Source organism: Bombus vancouverensis, chromosome 9 (assembly GCF_051014615.1).
Source record: "Bombus vancouverensis nearcticus chromosome 9, iyBomVanc1_principal, whole genome shotgun sequence".
Taxonomy (NCBI): domain Eukaryota; kingdom Metazoa; phylum Arthropoda; class Insecta; order Hymenoptera; family Apidae; genus Bombus; species Bombus vancouverensis.
Window position 1 is genome coordinate 14,930,684 of NC_134919.1, and position 22,797 is coordinate 14,953,480.

The 22,797-nt window shown below is 37.7% G+C and overlaps 2 protein-coding genes across 2 annotated transcripts; both read left to right on the forward strand.

The window, feature by feature from the left end:
• The first annotated feature begins 3,731 nt into the window (after nt 1–3,731).
• Nucleotides 3,732–16,508, forward strand: LOC117158821 (uncharacterized). The gene is made up of 4 exons (XM_033338145.2): nt 3,732–4,086; nt 10,191–11,287; nt 11,599–13,251; nt 15,266–16,508. Exons 1-4 carry the CDS (start codon nt 4,072–4,074, stop codon nt 15,387–15,389), a joined length of 2,889 nt encoding a protein of 962 aa, XP_033194036.1. The 5' UTR covers nt 3,732–4,071; the 3' UTR covers nt 15,390–16,508.
• A 1,865-nt stretch (nt 16,509–18,373) lies between these two features.
• LOC117158941 (odorant receptor 13a-like) lies at nt 18,374–20,846 on the forward strand. Its single transcript, XM_076621575.1, has 7 exons — nt 18,374–18,389; nt 18,524–18,796; nt 19,017–19,467; nt 19,693–19,792; nt 19,895–20,017; nt 20,094–20,252; nt 20,790–20,846. The coding sequence occupies exons 1-7, from the start codon at nt 18,374–18,376 to the stop codon at nt 20,844–20,846; spliced, it is 1,179 nt and encodes a 392-aa protein (XP_076477690.1).
• The last annotated feature ends 1,951 nt before the right edge of the window (nt 20,847–22,797 follow it).

Consider the following 22,797-nt stretch of genomic DNA (forward strand, 5'->3'; position numbering starts at 1 on the left):
ATCGATTCTATATAACCGAATGACTATGATATAGACTGGTAGGATTGCTAGACTACGGTTATTTATGCAAATTCATATTTTTATGCAAATAATTAAAAGAACAGGTCCGAGACGGTGATTCGTTTCATCGTTCATCGACGAGTATTCTATGAATTTTTGTATCTTTAAATTTACCATAAAAATCCACGGTTTGACGATTATTCAGCTATGTAACAAAAAAATAATCCGTTTTATACGCACGTGGTATCTGTGGAGTGTTTCTACGACGTAGAATATAGACGTCAGGGGATACAGAAATGGGACACAAGTTTTCGATACCTCGAAATGAAATTTAGCCCGAGGGCGAAGTTTAAGTCGAAGTATACTTTGTTACTATAGGAGCGGATTATTTGAATAGAAAAGAGAATATGTGAAGTGTGTAGGATTGTCGAAACGATCTTCGTACTATTTATGTTCTCGAATAGGTCGATCATATCGATCGTGTTTCGTGATTCGAGTTCTATTGGCGTAGTAATCGAAGTCCCTCGCCATTCTCTCGTTCTGTATTTTTATTATAGCCTTTTGGTAAAAGTTTAAACGTTCCACGTTCGTACAATATCTTTTTCTTCCTGAGTTTGGTTGAAAAAAATCCGGAATTCTCTATAAAACTCTTACTATACTACAAAAAATGGAAACACGAGAACGTGTAAGAACGTTCATTTACATTTCGACTTATTCATGATAACTATATTTCAGAATACTATATTACATCACTATAGTATCGTTCATTAATAAAACATAACGTCTACATAAATTTCTAATTGCAAATTACAACCGGATTCACTTGTATAGTTCACGAATTGTCCATAGTAAAGGATTCATTGAGAAACAGAATTTTACGATAATTGAATGAGTTTTAGAATAAATATGTAGATTTTAATTACGAATCTCGAATACAAGCATATCCGTGTTGATAGAATTTGGCCATCGTACTACTACTAGTGGTGTATCATAGTCGTTTATCCGCATGCCAATCTACCGACATGCAAATGAGACTAATGATCCTCAACCAATGGATCGATGTAATCAGATATCGCTGACGCGTTTCATATGACGCTAGTGTTACCGATTAGCATTAGAGTTCATGTTCGATCAGACCGCTTACAAGTCGTTCATTGAATTTTTCTCTTATCTCCGTTTCGCATCTGCCTTTGGCAATTACAAAATAGCAAACAAGTAGAAAAATATATTCTGTAGTGTGAAAGTGACGCATAGATTTCTAGATCGAATAACGATTTTTAGAAATTTATTGTGCCTGCTTTATTGCAGCATGAAGAACAAAGAATTGCTGGTACATTTTCAAGACGAAACCTTTCCGTTCCAAAATACTTGCAAAGATAAAATATTGTAAAAATCGTCGAAATACAAAGGACTTGTAGCGAAACGTTTCTATGTCAAAGCATCATCGAAAATATATCTAAGCTAAAAATTGGTCATTGAGAAAAAAAAGGAAGCAACACGCGTGGAATTAAAAGTTAAGGAACTAAGAAATCCGATCTTTTGCATTAGGTCGTCCGAGAAGTTTCTTTCGTTTTATAAGGCAATAATGGATGCACAACATTTTCTCTTTTATATTATTTTATCGAATTACGTATGACCCATTTTGTTCTATCAAACTAAAGATTACAACGTTCGACAGATTAGGTTTCATGTTAGCACCCAAAAAGCAAGCTACCGAAACGTCCTATTTTGCGACCAAGTTTTCAGGACAGAAAAAACAAATAAAAACAAAATCACATAGAAGCTCCGCTCCCCCAGCGGCTTAAACCCAAAAATTATATTAAACACGAAAAATGTAAAGCGCCGACACATATTATAGCATGGCTACGTCGTACCATTGCGTATCGGCACTTTTGCCTAAAACGTCATTACAAAAATTCACCGTTTATTGTGAATACCAAAATGTATTTAAAATTGTATCTTGGGTTTAATAAACATCTTAAAAAAAAAAAAAAATTAGGATTCATGTTTGTATAAAGATGCATCGTTGTAGAAGACGTGTCTGTAAAAGGAAGACGCTTTTCGGACAGTCTAATAGCATGCTGAAATCTATTAATCGAAAACGATCAAGATTATTAAAAATGCATCTAATCGTTCGTCATCCGTAAGGCGAATTTTCATAAAAATCGAGTTGCAAAGTGCGTGTTATTTAAAAATTCAGTAACGGACAGGAGGTTACGCGGCCATGCACCGACGCGACGCTCCTCTTCTTCGTCGTCTTCATCGAATCGATGGACTTTCACTGGCAGGTCTCTGAACCCGGCGAACGACGTCTCTTCCGGTTTGGCCCCGTCGCGCCGTTCGTGAACTTGAAAACCGGACCGGCCACTGTCTCAAAGTTTCGCGAACTCACCTTCCCTCTCCTCTCCTCTTCTCTGTTCGCCAAACCCTGGTCTGCGAAACCTTGCACAGCTGTTCGTGCATTTTACGGAACGCTCGTGAGGAGAAAGTGGCGGAGGAACGTGGAAGAACCGATTGGAGTGGAGAATTTTCCTATCGCCATTGTAATTCATGCTACTGACCTTAATAACGATGGTAATCTTTGTCGTACGTCGCAGCAATCGGATATATGTGAAATTAAAAGCAAGTAAAAATGTAATGAAAAATAACGTGGAGAAGGTGAGATCTAGCAAACGGCTATTAGTCTAATTACGTGAACAACATGTTCATGTAATTAACGTCGTTATAGTAACGTATGTATACATGTAACAGCATAGTGAGCATCACTGAGGAGGATTTCAATGACTTATGCTGATAGATCATTTTCACGTAAATTCTATTTTCATTTTTACGCTCTTTGTAATCAGATCGTGGATGTTAGCGAAAATTTAGTCGATTTGAAATTAATTTGAAGAATTACGGAATAATCCGGATGGTTGTCGATTATCACTAGAGTTCGATGAAGTACCGATTAGTAATGTGAAGTGGAATGAAAAAAATCATTGACCTGGATTAGATGGACGAATCGTCGAGTAAGAATGTTCGTAAAATTTCTATTTTCGTTCGCGAATGAAAGGTGATTGACAGTCGTCAAGCTAAGGCGATAAAGTTCTAGTTTGAATTCCTGGATTAGACGACAATCGATTTCTCCTGGTTTCAATGATTTGAAAAACGTACGACTTCCTACGGCAGGATTTAAAAAAGAACTTTCAACCGGACGATTTCTCTCCAAGAGATTCTTTTCTTTTTTTCAAATACAGATTTTCACTCTGGATCCGAATCTACGAACCCGAAAGGTAAAATTTCGATTTTCCGATTGCTTCCGTCGCTCCAATTTCAAAATTGCTAATTTTTTTTTCTTATAAATAACTAGTAAAAAAAAAAAAAAAATACCGAAAGCTAGAATTTCAAAATCCCAAAAATCGGCTTCCATGTGCATCGTCGATCGATGGATTTCTATCGATCTGTGCCCAATCAGATTCACTTCCGTCATACAATTTTACGATATACAAAGTTCCAACAAACTAATACCGTTAAAGTATCGAAAGGCAGAGGTTGGAAATTCTTAGAATCCAGTGCCATATCCGTTGGCAATCGGTTTCCATTGACCTGTACCCGACGATTCGGAAAATGTTTCGATCAACCGGGGGAGAGACGCTGAACGTCGCGACGGAAGAAGGCGAAGGCGAACGCGGGAAGTAGGTCGGAGAGAAGTGCCGGTCCTTCGTCGGAGACACGAGGAGCCGCTGACTGAGCGCCTTCGTCAGTCTCGCGAAGATATTCCGGGAGTCAACAGGTGCGTAGGAGCAGGCCTTCTCTTTCTGCTTCTTTAAAAAAAAAAAAAAAAAAAAGAAGAAACATCTATCTTTGATCCTCACGTTCCACGCGAATCGATCGTTCGTCAATTTCGTTCTTTACGCGTCTATCATGCGGATCTAACGACGTATCCACGTTATAATCTTCCTCCTTTTTCCCTCGTTTCTTTTTTTATTCTTTGCCTATTCCTTCGTGCGCTCTCTCTGGACACGATCTTCCCACTGGATCTTTGACCATTGGATCAGCTGGATCAGCAACGATCGAAGACACGCAAAAATGGACAGATTTAAGGTATTTATTCTTTTTGAGTTTGCGCGTTGCTAAGACTTGACGTACAGGTATCTTCGCAAACTTTCTACAGAGTTTTGTTATTTTTTTTTTAATTTGATGCGCTTTAAAGATTTCATATGTAACGTTGATTTTGTTCCGTGACAGAGGTCTTGTAGTTCTTCGTGATCTTGTGTATGGATAAAATTTGCCGTCTATCGACTTTGTTAAGTATCGTGAAATTTCTGACATTTGATGCGTTTTATTTCTTAACAGCTTTTTAGTATTCCTTCGTTAAATCTCCGTTAGCGTTTTGCATGTAATATTCTTCTAACTTTACTTCCTGAGTTCTCTGTTTACTTTGTAGTCCCTTGAAATAGTGTTACGACTTGCTACTCAAGCTTCTCGAACGTTTCTTACTTTCGATATCTTCTTTTCTTCGAGTTGCAAGATATTTCTCCAGCACGTCGTTCTTTTCACTGCTCACATTCTTGCAATCGCAAGACAAGCTTCCACTGTATCGGCCGCTTTTATCTCAAGCGTAAAAGCGATTCTTTATTCTCCACATCTTAACAAGCCTATGGAATACGTAAACAGGTAAACGTTCCTCTTACGCTTTTCCTCCACCTTCGTCAAATAAATCTTCGTCTCTTTAACAATGATTTCTCGCGAAACAACATTTCCAACAGGCATTTTTGAAGCCTGCGCATCTCCGTCGTATCGCAAAAATAATTCCTCTCGTTTTTTAAATTATTGTCAATTTTCTACATCCTTCTTCCGGTTCTTCCACCTCGCAGTTTCACATTTCTACCGATGAACGCTCGGAGGCGATTTCAATCGAAGAATCACCGAGCAAACACTGGAGGAGGACCAAGGAATTAAATAGAAATAAAAAAGAAAAGAATAATCGTTAATTGGCAGAGAATGAACGTCGATCCGCGAGCTTTCTGGAGCGGAAACGCAATGTGACACGGATCGGGGGCATCGCAGTCCGCGTGGATCGTGCGCTTCCTTCGCCGACACATTAATTGCGTATCGTTCATTAGTTGGACGTTGCAATTTTCATGTTCCCATAAGCTCGATAATGCACGAACCTTCAATTTCACGCTTCAACGATGTACGTATGTTCACCAACAGACTGTTAGCGATCTATGATTATTTATCCTTCGTGAGTTTCTCAGCCGCACGATCAATTACCATGTTCGATTTTGGATAGTTAGATCTGCATAGTTCGCAAGAATCGGAATATTAATTACTTTTAAAACTATAGGTTTTTTATATCGTTCCTTCGAAAAAAAAAAAAAAAAAAAATAGAAAAATGGTTCAGAACTTGTCCCGATTAATTCATCTATATTACGTCCTACTTTCGAAATTTTAGAATCTTAGAAACCTCGAAAACGAAGAGAACGGGTATATTGTAACCCTATTCAACGAAGGAAGATAAGACTCGAGAATCATAAACGTTCATGAACATAATCGCGATGTCGTAAAACGATGAATGGAGACTTTAAATTTGCAGACTTTGAAGTATTACGAATCAACGAGTATTATACAAAAGAATATATTCACTCGATTAGGCGATAGGCGAAAGAAGGCTATTACGATAAGAAATATTTAAATCGATATTAATCATGGATTAATCGTTTGCTTCGTCAGCACAAAATTAATACGCTACGCTCAATTTATAACGACTTTTACGAACATCTTTACACGCCATTTCCATCGTTACGATTGAAATTAAATTCACCGCAACAGAGAAATAATGCAGATCACTGGTTTTTACATCGTCGAAACCACAATTTCCATCGAACTAAGTTCAATTCTACCGAGGCACGACTATCCGTATCCAAGTGGAAGAATAAGAAAGAACTTAAGATCGCTTCGTACCATTTGCGAACACCATTGCAAATACCATCGCAATCCACGACCAACAGAAAACCCATTCCACTTTCCTTTGCATATTTCAACACAAAGATGGTTGCTGCAAAAGGTAAAGAGTCTCAGCGAGGTCGTGCACGCGTTAAGGTCACGAGAGGTTCGATCGGTTAGCAGTTTCTCGGCACCAGCCATTCGGCCGTGAATCGTCGAACGAAAGTCACCAGAATGGAAAAAGTGGATCGTCTCGTCTTCAACGCGTGGACGCGACGCGTGCAGGCCGATCGTGTGCGAGACGTGCCCGGGGAAAGCACGTCGTTCTGTTTCACTTGTTGATGCGAGACCAGCCTTCTCGGTCCAATTGTTAATTTTATTTCGATCCATCTTTATCGTCGTCTCTTCGGTGTCTTTGTCTTTATCGGTATGTTCGAGAACCGCACTTACATTTCGTTCCGTTATTTTTGCGTTATTATTTGGAAAAATTAAACGGTAAAAAATGGTCGAAGAGTTTGGACGAATTCCGAGATAATCGAAGACTACAAGGGAAATAACACAATTCATATTTTCCGTCCATGTACGAAACAATTTTAAGATTATGTTGTCGATTAATGTTATGTTACTAGATTTGAATTTTTATTTGATTTTGATACTGAACATGCGTTTTTCCACCCTCTTCGTAACTTTGAAAATATCGTTAGAATATTGAAATATCGAAGATATTAAAATATTGCTTGTCTTGATATTTATACAGGGTGGTTGGTAACTGGTGGTACAAGCGGAAAGGGGGTGATTCTACGCGAAGAAAGAAATCGAAAATATAGAATAACAATTTTTCGTTCGAGGCTTTGTTTTCGAGAAAATCGACTTTGAATTTTCGTTCGGTACGCCTGCACTTTATCGCGTTTCGTTATAACAGATCTCACTGTAGATCGTTGTCTCGATTGACGTTACTTTTTAAATTTTTAAATTTTTATTCTATATTTTCGACTTCTTTCTTCGCGTAGAATCACCCCCATTCCGCTTGTACCACCAGTTACCAACCACCCTGTATATTTCGCTTTTATCAAAGTTTATCAGATGCGTGTTTGAATTTAACCGATTCTCGCCACTTTTAGCTACTTCATGTCGAAATGTTCCTTCTGAATCGTGAGGTAACGTTGAAATAGAAAATCAGTAAGAGCGTATTTGTCGCGTTTCTTTTCTTGCGATATTCAACTAATTATTAATCTACGTGGAAATTTTTTTAATGGATTTTTTATCGTAAAATTGTCCGATGAAAAGATTATGCGCTTTTTTTTGTGTCTCCGTTTTCATGGACGATATACGCGATGTTTAAGTTTCAAGTAGTAACTGTGAATCGAGCGATTGAGCTGTTCATCGTGATTTTCTCTTCGTTATTTACTTTTTATTTCATACACTTATATATTTTTATACTCACTCGTGCTAGCTCATGCTTCGATCTTTTTCCTACTATTCTTGCTCGTGCTATTTCACATTTCTATTAAATCTAACGCTCTATCCGACAACAAATATCATTTCGTTTTAAAGCGCAATAATCTCAATGTCGGTCGTTTTCACGCATCAGCGTTTTCAATGGATAATGTTTGTTCCAACCTGATAAAATATGAGCGAGCAATGTCCAGAAAATTGCTGCGATTTGTCGATACTATTCAGTTCGTAAAGGAAATTTCAATCATTGAATAAGTAGTACGTTATCTCATTGTCATTATCGTCAATTCGACAATTTAATTTTACAAACATAAGTACTTCGCCATGTCTAATCGATTTATATTTTCTCTCGTTACGATTTAAACGAAGCTTTTCCAACCATTTGCGAAATTTTACTCCTCCAGACTTTTCTCCATGTCGCAGTCACATCAAGTCGATCATTGATCGTTGCAACAGACCGTTGTATCGCCTGAACGACATGGTGTTTCCTCGATGAATAATCATGGGATTTATAATAGAAAGTATCTAGACACTCGGTTACTGCATCGCTATTTTCTAATCTTCGCCGAAGAATCCGGGAGATTTCAACGAGCCATTAAATTTCTCTCACCGCGATTGCCTCCTGCGACGCGATTCTCGTTTCTGTGAGGCGCATTCGTCTTTCAACGCAACTTCCTCGGCATAATTCATTGCAAGGTCGTGCGGTAGATGTTAGCGGAAGAACATTTAGGTGCGAGACTGGTGGATCTTCATTTGCATTACACTGGTGAAACTTTCGTTCTAAAATAGCTACATTTCAAGAAAAGCCTAATGTATTTTCTTCTTTCTTTTTTTTTTTTTTTTTTTTGGAAATTAATATCAACGGAGGGAAATACGATTGCATTAATCAGGACATTTTGTAAAAATTCGATCGACTCACGAAATTGTAATTTCGTGACATTTCACAAACGCACGATGGCAAAGTCTCCGAATTCCGACACGGTAGATGATAATGTAACTGTACTTTGAAAAGTATAGAACCGCAACTACACTCATTTCCAAAATATAACGTGTAAAAGTACACGTGGAAAAGATTATAACAGAATTTATCAGTTAAATCGAACGTGTAACTTTATAAATGCGCGATCACGATGTTCCATTCAAAAAGAACACGATGGTAAATTTGCAAATTACTACGATAGAAATCGATGTCTGTAACTATTAATAATTAACGAGTAATTTCTCAAATTGCATTTATATCCTGCAATCAATCAAATTCATAAAAATTATCGCAAAGATATAATAGCAGAGTTTAGCATTTAAATCCGATTTATACTTTCTCGTGGCAATTTTTTCTATACTTCGAAGTATCTTGGCAGCAAGGCTGATTCTACTTCCTAAAATAGTTTAAACAACTTAGGCTTACTAGGAATAAAGAGGAGGCGTAAAGGAGAAAGTTCGATGACTCATAAAGCGTAATACGGATCGCATGTTATTCCTCTTTTGTTCGATGCAATTAAACACGTCTTTTTTGCTGATTCTGAACTATCCTTCGAAAGTTAGTTTCGCGAGTTAAGAATTTTACGAAAGGCTCGCGAATTCCTCGTTTCTCGTTTTATAGAAAATTTTCTTCTCCATCGAGAGTAGACGTGGAAATTTTATTCATCTGCTGTCTTTTTTTCTTTTTACCAACAAACAGCTTGAACGACGAAACGTCAACGAAAAATATCTATCATTGTTGGAACTTTTTAAGATACGGATACTTGTCGAACGAAACTAGTTTACAATGCTACACAGAGTTTATAATTTCTTCGAAATAATTTCTTTTGATCTTCGAGCTTGGCTCGTTAACATAGACACAGTTTCGACATTACTGTTTTGGTACTCAAATTTTTCGATCAGGTTTCACTGATAAAAAATTCCGGCGGCGCGATATGAAAAGTGAAAGTGACCCTAAAAATCTTCGAATCACTGTCACCAAGCCGATCGCATCTCAAACCTTGCGTTTTCAGCTTTACATACATCACTGTGCATAAGTATTTCTTCAGCTGGTGCAATTTCATCAAAATATTATTTTATGACGGTAATACGTTTCGTAAGAAAGAGATCAAGTCCGATCAGAATTTACTCTGACCCAAACCTAATTAAAACTTAATTTACATGCAATGTAAATTACCTATTCGATGTAAACTCACCTATTTCCCATTGTAGCAACGATCTGTTATAAAACGAATTTCTCGTAATAAAGTCGACGATAAATTCAAACAAACCTCTCACTTGCCACTTTTCTCAAACTAATCATACGCTCGTTAATCGCAATCACGCGTCAACCTAATTGTTTCACCATCTTTCATTTATTACAGACGTATTCACACCCACTTAAATAGCGAAATCATGAAACTCGCCTATAAAATCTTGACACAAAGAGTCTAAATAGGCTTCGTGAGCATAATCGAGCACGTAACATATGCCATACAAAGCTGTACGTAGACGTAACGCGTAAAAGCATGTAGCTTGGGATCGAGGAGGACATAATGGACTTCCGGTAGGCCCGTTTCCATCCAGATACACGGCCATGTAACGAATGAATCGTTACATAAACTGTATTCGTAGTTAATCCTTCGTACTTACTGCCAAAAATTAATTATCTTACGTATCGTTATTGGTTAATCTTAATTATCGTCTAAATTAATCTACTAATTTCTGATAATCTTTCAGAGACCTCAAACTTAGACACTTTACTCGCTTCAATGGCATTTCTCAAACTTGTTTCTAAATATATCGACCACTACATAATTCTGCAAAAAGTATTTCCCTCGTTTTAGGTGACGTTCATTCTGGCGCTGATGACACTAGCCATCATCCACATCAGCACGGCTGATCTACCGAAACCCAGCTACGCTAGAACGATGCTGAAAGTATCACGAAGCCTTCCAGGCGAAACAGAGGAGCTGAAAGTACGAACGAGCGAAGGGAACGTGGCAACTTTGATCGTGAAACGTCGAGACAAATCCTACCCCGAACAACAAACAGCGAACGAGCCTGCTAAAACTCTTCAAGATCCTGAAAATCCTAATCCTCAACTAACCAACGAGAACGCCACATCGTCGGACGTATCTGAATCGATAAAAACCGAACCAAAGACCAAAGAGGACATCAGAAGATTGGAAGAGGCTCAAATAGAGCAACTCAGAGCGAAACTGTCAGACTCTGACAGCCAAAGTGGCTTCTCCAAACTTGAAAACGTATCCGCGAACGAAGAGACGAACATCGGTGAAAAGATTCGACCCGTCAGAGAACAGAACATCGATTACGGAAGCTGGACGCCTCTGGGTACCGATGGAAGGGCTGTTCAGCTTCAGGAATCGACGACGGAGGAATATCTGAGCTGGAAACCTCTTCAAAGTGATTTGAAGACGACTACCGAAGAAAGGACCAATTACGCCAGATTCGATCCAGCGTTTCCTGCAGGTGGACTACTTCTGCCGCGACATTTTCAGGACAGATCGGAGAGGAAACTGCAGTTGGCCGACCAGAGCGAGGAAAAGACTCGCTACACGTTTTTGCCTCATCAGATACGATCTTCGAGAACGAATATCGGAGCAAACGCGTCCAAGAACAGAGATGGCAAGAACGTGCCGCCAGAAGTAATCGTCAGGTCGGAGATAAACGTGAAATCAAATCCAAAGAGGTCACCTATGACGCTGGATAGGGATGGTACCCCTGTGATTCATGGCAAGAGGGTTCCCGACGAACCTATCGATAAGATTCAAACGTGGCGCAACGCACGAGTGATTAACAATAAATTGATACACGATGCAACATCTACGGACAACCTGGAAACCTCTTCGAGTTTTTATCCGGCGGAGAATGCTGTGGAGAGGCAGAGGTTCGAGAGATTCTTCAAGAACGTTAACAGGAGGTATGTCGAGGGTATAAAGATGAAAGAACATTTTATAATCGAAAAATAAAGCTGGCTTCTGTTGCACACGTTGAACTAATATTATCGGTAGTTCAACCAATGAAATTATTAGTAACTGAACTAGTTTATTATTTTGTTATTATTATTATTGTTATTGGTAATAGCAACAGCGGTAGTACGTAGTAGCAATTGAACTAATATTATTAGCGAAAGTTCACGAGTCACGGGTTACGAGTTAGCTACTTGGTTATATATGCTTCGAGGAAATACACGATAAATATCGATATATTTTTCGTCAATTTGTCCGATAGATACGGCAAAGACTACGAAGAGGAAGGGAGAAACGTGTTCTTCGAGTGGGATCCAAAGAACTACAAGAACGAAGCGTTGAAAGCAGAGGTCTACGAAGCAAGAACAGACAATTACCGAAGCAACTCTCACAAAAGGATGCTACACCCTGACGGCGTGTCGATCTATCCGGTTTCGCAGCTCTACACCCCGGAAAGTCAAAAGATCGCGCCAGTCGCCTTGAAGCCTGGCGCCAGGGCACCGGTCCTTCAATACGCTCATCCAGAATTGGGCGTGCAGCCTGCAAAGATCCTAAAAAACGAGAAAAGAAGGCCGGACAATTTCCCGGAGAACCAATACTCCTTTACCGAACAAAGACAGAAGAAGAAGTACGTCTTAAACGACAAGAACATCGTGGACACTTACACGACGAAGAATTATTACCCTAATCAGCATTTCTATGGTCTGAAGAGACCGAACGACGCCCCATTTTGGGTGAAAATCTCGGAGAACCTGAAAAATCAATTCTCCAATGGCGTGGAGAAGGTTTCGCAATTTACTCGACCAGTGATCGATCCTCTGGTGGAAGCTACGCATAAAATTTCACAGAATTTAGGTCTTTCGAACGGCAAAGAGGCTGAAGACAAGGTCGGCACTGTTGCTTCCGGTAGCAGCATCCTGATTCCAGCTCTGGGACTCGTGGCATCAGGAGCTGCTCTCGGAATCGGTGCTGTCGCTGTTGGAAGATACCTAGACGTTGATGTTCTAAAGAGATCTAACGAAGCTCTAGGCAGCGAGGTGGAATATCAACGAGCTTTGGACGCTAGTCAACTAGCTACTCAGCCTTTGTTGAGAGAAGTGGATCGACAGAATAATGGCGGAGACTCGGAGCAGGTAGACAAATATAGCGGAACCGTGTACTTCCTCGAGAACGTAACACCGAACGAAGAATTGAAAGTTGATCGCGATGGTGGAAATTCAAATAATCGGAACGAAGTTTTGTTGATCGTGGAGGGAAATGGGAAAGTAGAGAACCAAGAGACTAAGCCGGAAATGGAGGAGAACAAGCAGGCGACCGGATACTCGAGAAGGAAACGAAGTCTCGATTATTTGGACATTTTCCAAGCGGAAGGGAATTTAAAGAACCTAATCAGAAATAAACGTTTGCAACGAAAGGGACCCGATTCGATCAGCGAGATCGTAGAGATCGATCTCCCTTCTCGCGAAGGTAGCATCGACGTCACGGAGTTTCTTATTCCAAATAGAATAGCGAACGATCGAAGTAATTCGAAAAAGAACAGCGAGGATTCTGCTATTTTGATAATCGAGGATGGCTCCACGCCTTTGGACTTCCTCCAGAAAAATCTGGCTAACGATGTGTCTGATAAAAATGATTTGGTCAGCTTGGAGAGGGTCGTAGAAGGTTCTGTGAGCGACGAAAAAGAGTCTGTAGACGGAAGGGGCGAAAGACGAAGGAGAAGAAGCATCGAAAGCGATCAGGAACTGGAAGACGCACTTCAGAATCTGGAGAACGCAGAGGTTGCTGAGGTAGCTCATATCGATGGTGACTGGACCAACACACCCTGTGCCAAAAGGATATTCTGCGACGCTATGATCGAAAGGGGCGCAGATGCGGTTATTTTGATGGAGAAAAAAATGGCTGGTCTTTTAGGCTTGTGAGTATCACGTCAACTTTCATATCGAACTATTATGGTCATTTCGAAAAATTATTACGACCTATAGAATTATGTAATTTGGTATCGAATTGTGTTATATTACAGTTAGTAGAGAATGTTACAGTCAGTTACCTATAAAGTTTTACTATGATACGTAGTTTCAGAACCAAACTATCGTGGTATTTTCCTAGCATTGTTATGGTACACAGCTTTCAGATTGAACTATTATGGTTGTTTCTAAGAATTATTTTCTTTTTAGCAAAAAGGTGAACGTAAAGTTACAAAACACACGGGAAGTTGTTTGTTCGTGTGATATAATGACGGTTCTCGCCAATTAGCATATTATTTTGTAGCTGGCTATATTTGGTGTACGGCCTTTCGGTTTCGTAGATCTGAGAAATGCCGATAGACCTCTTTTCTTCCTCTTCGCCGCTTCTTTTAGAAGAAACGAGTCTTTTTACGGATACGTACTCCTTCTAGAGAAAGGAACGCATTTTAAAAGCTTCGCCGATTCGTCTACGAAGATGTATAGATTTTTCAAGAAAATGGTAATCGGTTTTACAGAATGGAAATGCACTTGAGAAACTGCACAGTGGAATGGACAGTAGAGATACAGTGCATTTATCTGAACTTGTCCGAACAATTTACAGATTGCAGTTCATATAATAGAATTACTTCTACCTCCTACTAGGAGATCACGTTCAGATCAATGATTTTTCAGACCAGCAAACGTTCAATCGATCGAATATGAAATAAAATTTCGTTCGGATAAACCGAGTTCTACTGTACGCGTTTCAAGAGCGAATCGACGTTACTCGCGTGTTTAATTTACAAGAAATACCGTATCATCGAATCATTGGAAACAGATAACTTAATTCTTTAAATATTCATGAGTGCCCAGTGAAAATCGATCGCACGGTCGTGATTTCCAGTGAAACTATGCTCGAAACGAACATGCAGCTATCTCGGGGTAGAAATCGTTTACGATCGATAACCAGGAGCGAGGAATGAAACGTTCAGATTCGAGATCAATTTGTCATCGTTTAATTTTCTATCGTTTCTTACGCGGGGCTTTTCCCGTGACACACGCGTACATAGTCTGGCTCGTCACGAAGGTACACGACGTGCGCACGCGCTCGCGCACGCGTGTATGCACAGAGTGAAATTGTGCTAAGAGGTAAAAGTCGAATCAGTCAGTAGGACGTCGCCGGCGAAAGCTGGGAAGAAAGTTATCTGTTTCTCGCTATGGTTCCGTCCAGCCGGCGAGGTTCTTTGATTTTCACGACTCGTCCCGGGATAATGGCTTTGTTTGAACTGGTTTCAAATGGAAAGGAAATTGCAGATACTATTTCAAGGATTTGAAGAATCGATCTGGAGTATTCTTTAGATAGAGGCAGACTTTTTAAGGTTCTTTTTCTTTTTCAGAAGCTCAGAAAATCTACATTTGTTTTGCCCGAATATCTACATATTCGTTTTAGAAAAAGTTAAAGGTCAATGTTACAAACGGTATTCATCGTCCTATGGTATCATTTAGTTATTTCATGTGGCTTTCGTACGACTATAAAAATTTGATAGGAATTTAAATTACCAAAATAAAATGTAGAATCTGATAAAAAGGACGCTTCATTGTGAATAATTTCAGCCACTCTACGTGAATTTAAATACGCTGGTATACACAAATTTTACGCTACATAGCCTTGCAAGGGATTAATTTCTCCATTTATTAATCGCACCTATTCGATCAGACTTTCTAACTCGTCAATTTCACCAAAACAACTTCGATTTATCGTCACAATTCGATAGGGTCAACTTTCGATTCTACCATCTGCTTGTCATCGTCTTTTTCATTCGATCCTACGATTTATTAACGATCCAATTACACATCGTTCCGTTAACTATCAATTACACCGTGCCTATCGATAGTCTGGCAAGATCACGGTCGCCTCGGGCTTTTTCTAACGAATTGCCGTCAACCATCAGCCATTAATCGCTTGAATTTGTGCGATGTTCACAGAATTCAGCCGGGAGCAGCTGTCCAAGTGTCCAGCCACTTCCAGCAGGTCATGGACGCGGTACGAAGACACGATTGTTCGAGCTTTCTGTGTCCCCAGGCCAGGCCAGGAAACGTTTTCTTCTAAACAAAAGAAAAGAAGAAAGAGGAAGAAAGAGAACTCTTCGCTTAGATTCCTCTTGTAGATTCGTCGACGGACCGTGTACTTGCCCCCCGTCCTCAGCATCGGAGAAAAGCGGAACTGAGAAATTGTTAACTTCGCGACCGGTGAAAGCATTCGCCGTATAGTTCGATTCGAGTGATTCGGGATCCGGCGATTCGACTCGCACGTTGATTTGGTTTTAGAGACGTTTTCGAGAGTTACTTTCAATCAGAGCACGAAAAGTGGGAATTTTTTTCAATCGGAGTGCGAACGTTTCGATTATTGGGATTCCATTCGAGGTGATAAAGGTTTGGCTGTAGTTTTTACAAAATTTGATGGCTGAGATTCGATAGCAGGATTAATTTGTAGATCAGGATCTAAATTATTGAGATTTCTTTGAACGCGTAATAGAAACTGCATTTTTCTCAATTATTTCCTCAATTTGACACAAATAAATAGAATCTGGATGCCCTTAAAAGCATAAAAGAAGCTTGACTAAGTGACAAAGTTCGTTCGACTTTCAGTCAATTTAATGGGACTCGCATTCATGTATGTATGTAATGGAACATTTATTTTAAATTTCTGAAGCTCAGCAAAGTTTTTAATAGAACAGGGCGAAAATGGAATCACGAATAATCTCTGTGAAAATTGTAGGGAACATTGCGAACTGATCGTTCAGTAAAAACTGTACATATTTGCCACCTTATTTAATATAAACTTAGGCTGGTAATTTAAGAAACTAGAGTTAATTGATTTCTATGAAACTCGAAACGACATAGCTCAAACTTGACCTAAATTATTCGATGCTACTAGATTGCATTGTTTCAACGCGATGAATTAGATAAATCGTTTGAATTACGTTTTAATTAGTTTGGGTCAAATTTGAGCCTTCATTGGGTCCTTTTCAAAGGAATGGATTTGGCTTGAGAAATCTGAATAGATGGATTGATTTCTTAAGAAAAATCGACAGACAAATTACTAATCGATATGTATAATATTCTTAAGCGATATATTTATTTTGTTTCTTCCATTTTATCGTTTCACCTGCCTAATGGAAACAGCCTTAATTTGTAAAATAGGAATAAATTATACTTTCTTGCAATACTTCTGGTAAGATCATTTATTCTCTTGTTTTACCGACTGCAAATAATTATCTGAATGGTACATTACCGTACCACATGCAAGAAGGAACTTTAACCAATTTTATATACAGATTAATACTATTATATGAAATAATTTATATAGAAATCCTTATCTATCATTTATTCTCCTCATCTAATTTGCTCCTAAATAATATTGATATACGTGAGTTTTCGTTTTAATTATATGCCCATAATTTTCTTCAAAAACTGAAACTTATTTTCCTCATTTAAAACGAAAATAAGATCGAGACACGAGAAATAAAAGAACAACAGTAATAACTAAAATGAAAGTTGATTAAAGCAAATAAAAGTTAATTAAAAAAACTCTCAAGTTACCTTTATCCACGTACTGCAAACAAGTGTATATCTACAAACGTGATCCAACGTTTCGTATCCAATTTCAGCAGCGTATAAATGCGAACGAAAACATAGTACGTTCCATGGTAAAAGTTTCTCAATAAAGACAATTAATTATTCAAGGAAGAAGACAGAAGTTAGTCAGTAAGCACTTAACTTGAAGACAGTTTGCTAGCAGGCGAAGACGATTAAAAAAAATTGTCTATCCTCGTAGACGCGAAACTTCGAAGCTTGCACGTTTCCAAGTTGCAACATTTTCGTATGAAAAAAGGTGCTGAGGTGGTTTTTCACCTGCCAAGAGGGACATGCGCACGTCTTCTTTCGTGTAAAGAACGAGAAATTCGTGACAGTCGTTTGATCGTGCAGCTCGCGTGCGTGCACTTCTAACGGACTTCGACACAGGTACACATTTAACGGTAATTTCCTAAATGTTACTCAATGTTTCGCACATCTCATGGGGTACTATGCAATAGAAAAATGTCATACGAATTAAATTATACAGTAACTCTCCAATTTCATCTGGGAAAGTATATTCCAGTTACAGAATCATCCTAGATATTTATAAAAGCTACATCAGACGAACTTTCACGGTCAGTTACATTTCATTATAAAAGATATAATCATTCTATAAAATTTTTAATATATGTTACTATTCAATGAACGTAAGATTTTATACAGAATTTTACAAAATTACACTACTTATCGAATAGATACTTTGGTATTCATATACTCTCATAAGATTTTTTTTATCCGAAAGAACAAAACTCTATTACGAAAGAATTCCATAAACAATTGAAGAATTTGATAAAGTGATTAAAAAATTGAATCGTCTACAAAACTTACATTTTGTACAAGCGACACCAAAGATTCTTCTGTTGATGATTTCTTCATTGCTCCCAATTTGTCATCTTAACATTCCTAAAAAAAATATGAAATACAAAATTGTATTGTTTGTTTTAAAATAACAAGATGATGACATTAGTATGGCTAATATAATAGACACTCGTTCTTTTATTACATAAGATACAAGATTATAAGATTTTTTATTTTATATAATTTCTGGATATTATATTCGCCATTTAAACAAATTTCTCTGACAACATTGACTTCCAGTAATATTTATAATTATTGATGAATTATTTCCTCCAATTAAATTTTTTTACTTGTAAATTTTGATGCACATCCGTGAAAGGAAGACAGTGTGGACTAACGACGTAGCGAAAACGCGAACAATCCCCGTTTTTCTTTCATTTCCACGAATGTTGGAAGTTGTTACGAGTGATTACAGACGAATAATCGTAATAACCAAAATTAGACATAACTTTGAGAAAGACATTGAACTACATATTCACGAATAATTAATATCATAATAAGCATTCTGACTGAGCAAAGCGACATGCGCTGTGAAAAACGTCCTGATAGTTTTTGAACGTGAGAACAGGTGGTTCAGTTACGAGAAAAAAGGCACCTATGGATACCCAACGAGGTAATTTTAAATATTAATTGCAGAATTCTTTGGTTTACCACCTTAAAAATAGATATTTTTAGAAATTATATTTTTAAGTAATCATAGAGTAATCATAGATTCTGAAATATTATTTAAGTACCTCTTTGTGATAGATAGAGATATAGATTTAAACAATGTGTACGCTTGGAATTACAACCTGCTGAAGTTTATGGGTATCTGGCCGGAAGAGAGGAAATGGAACCGATCTTCCAGTTACCTCGTTCTTTTACCATTTCTCACGATGATGTGCTTCGCATGTGGTCCACAAACTATTAATCTTTCGATAATCGCGGCTGACTCTGATCTGGTGATTGAGAATCTATCGAATAACATTACCTTTATGGTTTCGATTATGAAGACTTTGACTGTTTGGATCAACGGCATACGTAAGCATTTCAGAAAATTAATAAATATGGATATATCATTTTTTTTTAAATAAAAGTACTACCACATATGCAGCTTATAAATCTCATTGTACTGTTCTATTTTATCATATTCTCTTATCTATTTACGTTATATTTTAAAATATTCTTTAATCTTATTCTAATTGTTACACAAAAAGATCTATCAAGACGTATTCTATCTGCCATTTCCTCCTCTTCCAAGCGTTAAAGTCTCTGCTAGGATATATGGCCAATGACTGGGACGCTGTGACGACTAATATCGAACGAGAAACAATGGTGAATACTGCGAGGATCACTAGAAAGATTACAATAGGAAGCACATTGATGGTCAACATCGTAATTCTCGCTTTTGTGCCTGCACGATTGTCTAGCATGAAAAACAACGACATTGCATTATTCCTTCGTGGCTATTACCCGTACAACACTAGCATCAGTCCAAATTTCGAATTGACGATGATCGGTCAATACGTGGCTGCCATTTATGCTGCAAATACGTACACAACTGTAGATACTCTCGTTGTCCTGCTGATTTTCCACGTCTGCGGACAGCTTTCGATTTTGAGGCAAGATTTAGGGAAGATTGATTCGTACGATAAGAAAAATATAGAAATGAAGATGCAGAAGATTGTCGAAAAGCATGAATATATAAATAGGTTCGTATTAAGGAAATTTGTTATTTTGTTGAAGATACTAGGGAATATATACAGCGAAGAGAATAAATTAGAATAAGCGTATACATGGAATATTAATTTTCGATGTTTAAGTTCATCAATGTAAAACCATTGTATGTTCGTCTTTTCTTTTCTTCGTCTCAACCTTTAAACTCATAATGTTGCTGTCATTTGCTAACTATTAATCTTGTCATGTGTACAACTAAGGTTCGCCGGAAGGATAGAGAATTCCTTTAACATGATGCTTCTGTTTCAAATGCTGAGTTGCACCATTCAGATATGTTCTCAGTTTTACCAAGTTATTATGGTACGATGAAAAACATGCCTTTTTTCTAGTGTATATAATATAAAAAAATTTCAAAAAGCATTACAAAATAATACATCATTTTTCTCGTAATTTAATGTGCAGTCGTTAGGAGAGAATACAATGGAACACATGATTTTGCAAATTTCGTTCCTATTGACATACGTAGCTTACGTGATGTTGCAACTGTTCCTATATTGTTACATGGGAGAAAAACTAGCAGCCGAGGTACTTTTTAGAAAAGAAAAATGAATGGATTGTCATATCTAGAGGTGGGAAATTATTAAAATGGCAATTTTTTCAGAGTACAGAAATAGCTAACACAGCCTATAATACCAAGTGGTACGATTTACCTCCCAAGAATGCAAGAGGGCTTGTAATTATTATGTGTCGAGCCAGATCTTCACCCTTACAAATTACAGCAGGCAGATTTTGTTCCTTTACTTTTGCGCTTTACTGTCAGGTAAGTGTAAACGAGTTATAATACAATTTACAGGTAGTATTTTTGTGTACTATTTTTTCGGAAATGAAGATGATTTTTGATCTTTTAACTGGACTGATGTATGTCGTTCTATGTCATATGAAGGGGTTTGTGAAGGCAATGGGCTTAAAAAGTTGCATGTCATCTCATTTCTAGAAAAATTCTGCAAGTATAAACAAACGATATACGCTATTATATTGGTCATAGGAAACTGTACAACTTTTCCCTGATTATTTTTTTCTACTACATAGCATTGGGAAAATACCAAGGAAAAAGGTGACTAATAAACACCCTACAGGTTTAAGATTTAGTTTCGATATAAAATAAGTAGATGAATGTAAGTCTTTATATGTGAAAATATTCCAAAACAAGTTCCGGAAAAAGCAGGGATTAGAAAAATATGTAATGCAGATCTTCTATCCAGTGTGTGAAGATGAATAATAATCAAAAATATGTATACATACAAAATATCTCATACGTATATAAAGATATGCAGAACAACCTTCTTTTTGTGTTCAGGTCTTAAAAACGTCGATGGGATATGTTTCTGTTCTACACGCAATGAAAAATCAATAATAGACGATCCCATACAATTGTGAATTTTACAACTGGCCATAAACTTGATGAAAGAAGCGTTAAGAAAAGAATAGTATTTAGTATATGTCTCTAAATGATAAATTATATCTCGAAGCAACGGGAATTAAAATGACGAGACAAAAAATTAGGCACTGTGTAAAGTAATAAAACAATTGATTATTAAAGAGATTCCTCGGGAAACCTTGAAGATATTATTTTTCCCTCTTTGTGCACATCCATACTATTCCCATAACATTTGTTGAGAACGAAGAAAAATTGGCCACCATTTGCTTTGATGCGTACAGATAAAAAATGAGCAGGCTTCTCGGTTTGCTGGAAAAACATTGCACGTATGTGTAGTTTAGTGAAGTTTGGTACGATTGTTCCTAGATCCTACGCCAACGAGTTGAATCTATTCGATATACCTATACTTGTACTGCATAAATGCTTTTGCTATACCCATTTTATACCAAACTATCAACACACATATCAGCAAAGGTTTACAAAAAGTATGTGGTCTGAAGTGACAGCAGTCAGGTGAGTACACAAGTTAGCGGAATGATCTTCGCGTCATTCGCATCCCTTACGCTTGGTTTATAAATTCGTGCGTCGATGCAAGGCAGTGACAGTCACGCGTGTGACACGAGCATATGATTTTCTGTGCTTCCAGGTCAGACCAGTGGTACGCTAATAGCGTCGGAGCAGAGTAGAAAGCATTTGTGGAGAGTATAAGGGGAGCTTTTTTTAGTGGGTTGACATTAGCATTTTGCAGTTCCACATAATTCATATTATGCATAATATGCATAGCATGGTATTTCTGCTCTCCTTCGAAAAAAAGACGAAGCTAAGAAATACTTTCTTCTAAAAAAAAAACTTACCGTTTGGAGTCCTCCTCTAGATTCGGCTAACCGTGTACTAGCCCCTCGTCTTTAGCCCTTGGAGAAAATCGAAACTGAGAAATCGTCAATTTGCGGCCGGTGATAGCATTCGTATAGTTCGATTCGGGTCATTCGAGATCCGTTCGTTTTTTGGTTTTACTGACGTCTTCGACATTTACCTACAATCAAAGCACAAAAAGTGGAAATTTTTATTCAATTGGAGCGCGAACGTTTGGATTATTGGGATTTGATTCATGGTGATATAGCTTTTAATAAAATTTGATGGCTGAGATTGGATAGCAGGTCTAATTTGGTGATCAGAATTTGCAATATTTCTGGCGAGACCGTTTATCCTCCTATTTTATCGACTGTAAATAATTGTCTAACTTGTACATTACTGTGCTGTATGCAAAAGGTAATCATGTTTGTGTGCAATTTAATAGTATTATATAAAATAGTTTATACATCACTACACCCTTTCCATCTTTTGACAATTTTCTACCTTATCCTTTTAATTAAGAATGTGCTTTCTTATCCTTATTATTAAATGAACCTTCATCTATCTGATATTTTCCTGACTCAATTTCTTTCCATATAATATTGATACGTATGTGTTCTCGTCTCACTTACATGTTAAAGATTTTCTTAAAACATTGAAACTCTATTTCCTGGTTGAAACGAAAACAATATCGAGGCACGAAAAATACAAGAAACGCAGTAATAATTGAAATTGAAATTGATTGAAGTAAATTAAAGTTAGTTAAAAATGTCCTACGTTACCTCTGTTCATGTACTGCGAACAAGCCTCCGTTTACAAATGTGAAGGAGTTTCGCATCGAATTTAGGTAACACATAAATGCGAATAAAAACGTAGTATGTTCCACGGCAAAAGTTTCTCAATAAAGTCAATCAATTATTCAAGGACGAAGACAGAAGTTAGTCAGCAAGTACTTAAGTTGAAGACAGTTTGCTAGCAAGCGAAGACGATTAAAAAAATTTGTCTATCCTCGTAGACGCGAAACTTTGATGCTTGCACGCTTACAAGTTGCATCATTTTCACATGAAAAAAGGTG

Excerpts from the sequence above, each read along its gene's own strand:
- LOC117158821 (XM_033338145.2), top strand. Across the intron at positions 11,288-11,598 it reads TTCAAGAACGTTAACAGGAG|ATACGGCAAAGACTACGAAG; the intron begins GTATGTCGAGGG and ends TTTGTCCGATAG. Across the intron at positions 13,252-15,265 it reads ATGGCTGGTCTTTTAGGCTT|AATTCAGCCGGGAGCAGCTG; the intron begins GTGAGTATCACG and ends CGATGTTCACAG.
- LOC117158941 (XM_076621575.1), top strand. Across the intron at positions 18,797-19,016 it reads TGTTTGGATCAACGGCATAC|CGTTAAAGTCTCTGCTAGGA; the intron begins GTAAGCATTTCA and ends TCCTCTTCCAAG. Across the intron at positions 20,018-20,093 it reads GAGAAAAACTAGCAGCCGAG|AGTACAGAAATAGCTAACAC; the intron begins GTACTTTTTAGA and ends CAATTTTTTCAG.